This window comes from Lactuca virosa, chromosome 8 (assembly GCF_052849685.1).
Source record: "Lactuca virosa cultivar CGN04683 chromosome 8, Lactuca_virosa_CGN04683_v6, whole genome shotgun sequence".
Taxonomy (NCBI): Eukaryota; Viridiplantae; Streptophyta; class Magnoliopsida; order Asterales; family Asteraceae; genus Lactuca; species Lactuca virosa.
The window spans coordinates 72,363,284-72,371,601 of record NC_136433.1 but is presented as its reverse complement, the minus strand read 5'-3'; the positions used below and the strand labels follow the sequence as shown (position 1 = coordinate 72,371,601).

Genomic DNA, 8,318 nt, shown 5'->3' with positions numbered 1-8,318 from the left:
TGAACCCATTTATCTCATCTTCTAAAATTCACTTAGACTTATCTTGACTCAATTCATGACATTACATCTTCTCAATTTACGAATTCCTCCAAATGACCAAATTGCCCTTTTGGTTGACTATTCACCCAAAATCACATCTTTCCAAATTTTGGGTTCTTACACAATTCCACCATCCCATTTAATATCCATTCATGAAATAATGTTTACATCATTAACTTCAACATAAAACCCTAGATAAGACAATAGAGAAAGTAAGTTGCTTCCTAATCCCATGTATGGTACCATATTTCTCGTGGTCCATAATTAGATCCAACTCTCTCGTTTTATCTATTTTCTTCCCTTTAGTCTCATGCACATTCTTACAAATGGCAGCGCCATATCTTGAGTCCAATTCTCATGAGTGTCGTCTCGTGAATGCGTAATTGTATACAATGTGAAACCGAATAGTCAATTGAATAAGAGATTCTACACCAGAACGATTGGACTCAAACGAGAGTTGCGCACCAGGCTAAATCAGACATTCTAAGTCTATTTAGTTCCTATTGCATACAACCTAAAGCATTCATTTAACAACCTATCAGTACTAGCACAAATTCTAAATAGTACACATAACAGGCATCCAAATTAGCATGTGGAAAAAAAATCACACTACCTAGTATACATATAACAATCTCATATCCAAAGAAAATAAATAAGATTTGAACACTTTCCTTTTTTCCATTGGTACCAGCTGACTGTACACACTACGATAGTGATCACCTTTCCCAAACCATTTCGTTTAGTTTCATAAAATTTTATTTTTCAAAATAACCCTTTGGCCGCGAACTTGAGTTCAGAACTCACCGAATTGAGCCTGGTTCTTTCAAGTTGTGCTCTGATACAAACTTGTAACATCCCGAAATTTACAATAAATTTGTATTTTTTAAATAACATAAATCCTTCATTTAACATTTTTATTCAAAGTAAATTTAAATCCAAAACCTAAGATCAATTCAATTACCAAAACCATTATCTGGTATAATTCTAAAATTTATGAAAACACATTTACTCCAATATTAAATATCCATTATCCTGCCTTTGAGTTAGTGTGTGCGATCACGCCCAGCCATCTTGTGTACCTGAAACAGTGTTTTAGATTGAGAAGGGGTAAACACAAAGCTTAGTGAATTCCACACATACACAATATCATATCATATAATCCTTGCCCTTATACACTAATACAAATGGTATCAACACATAACCATGTATGCATGTCAAAAAACAAATCAGAAACATACATACTCCTACTGGGACACATTGGCCAGGACCAATCCCCCTTGCTTTGTACGTTGAGTCCTTGGGACACATTGGCTAAGCCCGATTGGGACACATTGGCTAAGCCCGATCCCCCGTACCTGAACCTATTGGGACATATTGTCCAAGCTCGATCCCCGTTGCTTAGTTCGTCGAGACTTTGGGACACATTGGCTACGCCCGATCCCCACTCGGATTCGCCGAGTCCTACCATGCATAATCCTCAATACATGAGGGAAACGACTATACTCTACCCCGCCTAATACTACCCGTATAAACAACACATAGCACACACAAGCTAACGTAAAGAAAATATAATACAACACGGTGTAGTAAGAATCTCACCTCCAAAAGCAAAACAACCTCCAAAGCAATCTGGTACTCACTCACACCGGCTCACCCTTCACATTTCCTAATAATAACAATTTAAGTTAAGTTTAGCTACTTATTTACCCTAATTATGCAAATAGGAAAATGGGTTAAAATTTTAGATTTCTACATAAAAATTAAGGTATGTTCGGGACGTGTTTTCCCACCTAAAACTTTATATTTTGCAAAACTGCACTACATGTAGATAGTTCAGGTCCCTACCTTTTCAGGGACTAATCACATGCCTTCACAAGATTTTTCTACAATTTATGGCAAATTTTACAAAATTGCTTCGTATAGCAGCTCATTCCGGACCATTCTGAGTAAATGGTTGTTTTCACCCTCGTTAGAGGAATTTCTGACTTTCGGTCAAAACTAATGAAATGTAGTAACCTCATATACAAAACTTCGGGCACTGTTCTAGACACAAAATGCTGTCCCATGATTTTACTACCATTTTTACAAGACAATGACATATTAGTAAATTTCCAATATTTCCAGCTTTGTCTATTTTAGGGTTAATTAGCTTCTTAACCCATTAATACCTAATCAAAAGTGGCTTATTTTCTGGAAACAAGTCACTAGCAGTAGTGACAACCCATTGAGTCAAAAAGCCAATAAAAATTCCAATCACACACTCCAAAGTACATTCTTTATAAAGCCTATACAAAGTACAATGTTAAGATAGTAAAAACCATTAACTAGGGTTAGGTTTTTTCACACCACAATAGCCCCGAACGCCCCCTAAACCTCCACCAAACATGGAACACCACCACCTACTGGCAAGATGGTAGTGGTGGTCGACGGTGGCTGCCACCGCCAAGGTGGTGGTGGTGATTTCGAATGAAAGGAGAAGAAAAAAAAGAAAAAAATATCCTTACCTTTTACTTGTTGGAGCTTTCACCACCCAAACCACATCTCTTCCTCCTGCACAAGCCTTCTAATGTAGCTCCTCCCTTCTCTCTAATCATAAGCAGCCGAACCCCTTCTTTTTCCCGCTCTCTCTTGTTCTTGGCCCTAAACACATCGCACACCCTCACACAAACACGCACCTAACGAGGCTCGATATGTGTTCTCATGGGTTTAATTAGACTAAGTAAGTCTTGCTAAGGAACATGAAATCAGCCCCTAATAATTCTCGTCAAAACCATGCTTAAATTTCGAAATTTCCATTTTTGACCCCTATCTTTTCCATATTAACAAAACAGCCCCCTCTTGACAAAACCTTGACATTTTAGGTTTCCTAACTTGTCACTTTCAATCCATTTGCTGAAAATAAATTACAAAACCCTCTAATACATAAATCATAATTACTAATTCATTTTTAATTATTATATAGTCACGTAGAAATTATATAACACCTTTTATTTAATTATATTTATACTTATATTCTTTTATTAAAAGAACCAACGGAAAACGGGGTGTTTCAAGGACGTTACACAATGTCAAAGTAGAGAGAGGAAATGAAGGGAGGGAGGACGAAATTAGGGTTGCATTGGACGCTCCTTTGGTCTTGCCACCCTTATATAAGGAGTGGAAACCCTAATTATCCTTTCTTACACTCCCGCATTTGCTCCATTATGGTTACATTACCGTAATAAAAACCTTTAGCTTTCATTGGATAAAAAATCCTCATAATTAATTTATAATTATTTAATTTAATAACCAACAAACAACAAATTACTTATTCTAGTTAGTTATTCTTGTTTTTCTACTTAAGCCAAGTCTATAACCCAAATAGAGCCATGTAATTAATATTGTATCAGTAACTAGCTGCGTCAATTGACATATCTCCAACAATTTTTTGACTAGGGATATAACGAAATTTGACATATGATTTCATGTTCTATGCAACACACGATTAGGCAATATGATATCGATATGAGATTCCATATTTTTTGTGAAAAACAAAATTATCAAGGATATCAATTAGGTTTCTTGCATGTTTGTCATCATGTATGTTCCTAAGGATCTCTATGCTATACGCAAATTACGTGATAAATTAATGCATTTTTTTTTTGGCGACTTTTATGCGTATATTTGTAAAAAAAAATATATGTACATACAATGTTATGCGTATATATAAAATAAAAAAATGTTCAATTACGCTAGCCAAAACGATCTTTTCATCTCATTTCCTATTCAAACTCCCGATTTTTCACTTGTATCTGCACGAATCTCTCTCTCCCCTCGTCAATTTCCCAAACTACCCCTCATCTCCTACTCCTACTAATTTAAACATTCTTTAAAAGCTCGGGTTTGTGGAAATACTTGCGGTTCTTCTGTCGCGACCGCCACACGTACGCCAACGCACCAAACAGACAGCTGGCAACCGCAATGGCCATGGCAGCGCCAACTGGCACCACAATCGCGGTTCCCGATACCAAATCATCTGAGTCCACCTGGCTTGTGATGCTGACGTGGCTGATGATGTCGGTGTCCTTGTCTTTGTAACTAGACACAAGCATGTTCCCATAGTAGTCAAGTAAGAATTTGAACACCTGATTGTGGTCCCAGTTTATGGAAGAATTGTTTTCATTGGTTTGGTTTTTGGAGTAACATGAGGGGCAAAGTTGGTTTGGAGGGAAGGGTATTTTGGGAAATTTGGGGTCACCGGTTCCGAGAAGGGATTCGGTTTTCATTAGTCTTTCGTTGACTTTGTTGTGGACTGTCCATAACCAGAGGACAAATTCGCGGGTTGTGTTTAATGGAGTAGAAACACTGCAGATTGGAGTGTTTTTTTTTTGTTAGGATTCATAAATTACAACTTTGGTCCCCGTGTATAACTGATTATGCAATCTTCGTCCTTAAAAAGTTTTTTCTTGCAATTTTGCTCCTCATTTGAAGTTTTTGTAACATTTTTAGTCCCTGATCCAAGTTTTTGTAACTTTTGGGGAAAAAAAAGCAGTTACAAATAATAAGGCCAAATTCAATAAAAATAAATACTGTAGTTTGATTCATTTTGGTTTAACCATAAAAAAAAACCAAGTTAATCACTGAGTTTGTTTCTATTTTCAAAAAAACTATTGACTTTTTTTATAATGAATTGCAAATAACAATTGGAATAATATTTTTCTGGTTAAAGTTGTTTTTTTTTTTTTTAATTCAAAGTTTTAATGATAAATACTAAAAGAATTTTCGTGGAGCAGTTAAACTGAACAAATTCCAAATTATTGTAGTTTTATAGAATTTATAATTTTTAGGTGGTAACTTTTTTTTTTTTTTTTTAAAAAGCCTAAGGTAAAGTGATTTTTATGGAATTTGGGCTTATAATAATGGACAAAAACTGTAATTTTACAGGAACAAGGTCCAAAAATGTTACATGAATCTCAAATAAGGACAAAAATTGCAAGAGAAAACTTTTTGGGACCAAATTTAAACAGTTGTATATACTCAGGGACTAAAAATGTAATTTAATCTAAAAGATTTGGAATTTGGAAATGGGAAATGTAGAATAAACCTTGAGCACATTTTATAAAAATGTTGACTACATTCTTCACAGATGAAAAACTTGTGGATAAAATCACAGGTGGCTTTGAAGGCAATCTGGCTCTCTTCATCATCTACTCTTACAGAAAGTGAATGTAATAGAGCCCATAACCCACAACTGTAAAAGGGCAAATTACTTAAATACCCTTTTGTGAAGAACTTGAAGAAGAGTGTTTCAAATGGTATACCTGAAGCCTCTAGTATCCTTCTTGCTACCACGACAAAACATCTACATTTCAAAATCATAAACAATAAGTTAAATGTTTTTCTGTAATTTTCCATTTAATGAATATATGAGATATTTTTTACCCAATATCCACGTGGAACTTGTTTTCCACAAATTTGAAAAGTGCTTAGAGCATCAAGTCCAATGATATTATCCACTTCATCTTTGTTTATTGATGATATATTTGAAGGGTATAAATCGTCAAAGTTCACAAGTATGTTAGCACTTCCCTTTCTGCACCTGAATTTATATATATTTACATTTAAAGATTATAAAAAATAGAAACTTTAAAGAAAAAGAATAAGGAAAATGTGGATATGAACCTTCTAGAAGGGTGATGAGCCACCATAAGTTGCAAAAACTTTATAAAGGTAGCACGAGTATCTGATTTAATCATCCATAAAAAAAACCAAATTGGAAAAAAGAAAATTAAAAATTGAGAGTGGAAAAGTACATTGCTATTATCTGCAATTTGTCTAAAATAACCTTGTGTTCCAAAATAATGTCAAAGGCAATGGTTGTGGATTCTTCAACATCATATATTGCACGAGCTACCTAAAAGACATAACTTATATAAGCTTTTTAATAAAAAAGAATTTTCTTTTTAAATATTAAAAGTGGAATTTAAGTATTTGAACTATCACTTCACAATGTATAAAACCTGTCCGGAGTCTGAGACATTTGATTGAAGAAGCTCATCATGTTCAAATTTCTCATCTTCCAACTCATATGAACTAAAAATAAAAGAAAAACATATTGTTATAAAACACGCATAAAGTAGAAAACAGATACAGACAATAAAGCAGAAAGCAGATATACAGATATATCTAAATTCTAAAACATTCTACCTTTTTAATTGTGTATTGATCCAATTGAGAAGGAGTTTAGATGATTCCCAATCTTCAACCAATTTTATTTCACTTTTTACTTTTTTACCATCATAACGACCAGCAATGAGTTTAGCAGGTGGGCCCCATAAGAGCACTGGGAAATAGTGTACAGAGAATGCTCTACAAAGTTTAGTATTTTCCTGTGTTGCCAAACATGTTTAAAGGTGAAAATTGACATACATAATTGATAATTTTTTAGTTTTAAAGGGGAGAATGAAAATTCTAAGTAATGATATTGATACCTTATGGGCACAGTCTAGTCTTGTCATCAAGATAATCCCAGGATGAATTGCATTTGCTCCATTGAAAAGCCTTGCAACTTTTTCATATTGGGGCTGAAAAATTAAAGCTTACATGATAAGAAATATAACAAATTTGTTGAGTACTTTGAGATGAGATTGATTTACAATATTAAGATGGAAATACCTTGTAGTTCCTGCAAGCTGGGCACCTACAATGGAAAGAAGTAATAATCAATAATGGTTGATCTTATTCATGTTTATGTAAGTCTCTTTCACGCAAACAAATAACTCCATACTTTCCCCCAATAGAAGGAGGCATCCTTATGAGTGAAAACAGGTAATCGTTTTGAGAAAAATGGATGAAAGTGTAACCAAATTGAGATTAATTCTGCATGCAGATGAACAAGTTTTGATATCAATGATGAAATTCTATCTCATTGCACGCATTTACAAATTGCAACATATTCTGATTCGTACGATATATGATTTTATCTTGATTCTTTCGTCAGTAGTCATTCCGAATATTAAAACAAAATTGAAAATGAAACACAACTCCACACTAAGAGGAAAACCAAATCTCAAGCTAACATGACTAGACGTACAATTTCTCAACCTTAGTGATGTGCAATTTCATAAACCCTAGAAATTAATAGTAGGAAAATTCACCAGTGAGCGAAGAATTCAATAATGGCGTAAGCAGCAGGAGTTTCCTTGAGAACTGCATCGAAATTGGTGATGTTCAAATCAACCACCAAACTAGGTCGATCAGCGCCTCGTTTGATAGCACGTAGTATCGAACGTGATCCTAGCGTCGGGGAATTGGGCAAAGCGGATGATAACAATGATGAAGAGTCGAAACTCCAGAGAATGAAAAGCGTAGTGAAAAACTTAAACATTGAAGAGATAGAGATTGAGGGATATAGAGTCACCGGCGGAAGAAGGTGCATGTGAGGCTACCGGCGCAGATTAGGAACGTTGATGGTTGATCAACTATGGTGTTAGATGAGCAGGTGGAAGCAGACATGATTTTGTATACCGATTGATTAGCTCTCCATTGAAATGGCAAAATTACATTGGCCAAACCTTCAGGACTCCGTTTTGTTTTTTTATTCAGTATAATATATAATATACTAGGGGCGGTATAATATATTTAAAATCTTTGCAAATATATATATTTTAAATATACTAATGACGTTGTTAAATCTTATAATAAATTGGTATAAACATTGTCTGTTTTGAATTATATAATAATGTAGACATCTTTTAAAATATTGTAATCCTAATTGTCTCAATGACCTCTATTTACAGATTAATAATGAATAAAATTAAATATAATATATGGGTTAATGATATTTATAGTTTTGTTATGATTAATTAATTTTAAAAATTTTGTTCCCTCAAGTTTTTAATTTTTATCATTGTAGTAATTTAAAACATCAAATATTGTTTTTGTTTTTAAAGGTAACAATATAATTTTTGTATATAATGTTACCTTTAACTATTGTTGTTGTAAGTTATTTTAAATAACGTATTTGAAACTCTTAATTATTTTAACTTGGTTTCAGAAATTGAAATTTTTTTTAATTTATTTGATGAATATTGTTAGTTTATTTGATTGTAATTATTTAAAACAACAAAATTTGATTTTGTTTTTAAAGATAACTTTATAATTTTTATATAATATTACTTTTAACTATTCTTATTATAAGTTATATTTAAGCTACTTATTTGAAAATTCTTAATGATTATAAAAAAACAGTTTAATGGTTTTTTTGTTAATTTAGGATTACAGTTTAGGTTTAACACTAT

General features: G+C 33.3%; 1 protein-coding gene across 1 annotated transcript; it reads right to left on the bottom strand.

Moving 5' to 3' along the window:
• Positions 1-3,652: 3,652 nt before the first annotated feature.
• On the bottom strand, positions 3,653-7,593 carry LOC145134575 (sulfhydryl oxidase 2-like). Its single transcript, XM_079069410.1, has 11 exons — positions 7,176-7,593; positions 6,694-6,718; positions 6,510-6,602; positions 6,226-6,407; positions 6,039-6,111; positions 5,865-5,932; positions 5,701-5,778; positions 5,461-5,617; positions 5,340-5,380; positions 5,123-5,269; positions 3,653-4,383 (listed from the first exon to the last, which is right to left on the bottom strand). The coding sequence occupies exons 1-11, from the start codon at positions 7,454-7,456 to the stop codon at positions 3,897-3,899; spliced, it is 1,632 nt and encodes a 543-aa protein (XP_078925536.1). The 5' UTR covers positions 7,457-7,593; the 3' UTR covers positions 3,653-3,896.
• Positions 7,594-8,318: the final 725 nt, after the last annotated feature.

Excerpts from the sequence above, each read along its gene's own strand:
- LOC145134575 (XM_079069410.1), bottom strand. The coding sequence starts at position 7,456 with ATGCACCTTCTTCCGCCGGTGACTCTATATCCCTCAATCTCTATCTCT. Across the intron at positions 5,381-5,460 it reads AAGTTCCACGTGGATATTGG|ATGTTTTGTCGTGGTAGCAA; the intron begins GTAAAAAATATC and ends TTTGAAATGTAG. Across the intron at positions 5,270-5,339 it reads AAGGATACTAGAGGCTTCAG|TTGTGGGTTATGGGCTCTAT; the intron begins GTATACCATTTG and ends GCCCTTTTACAG.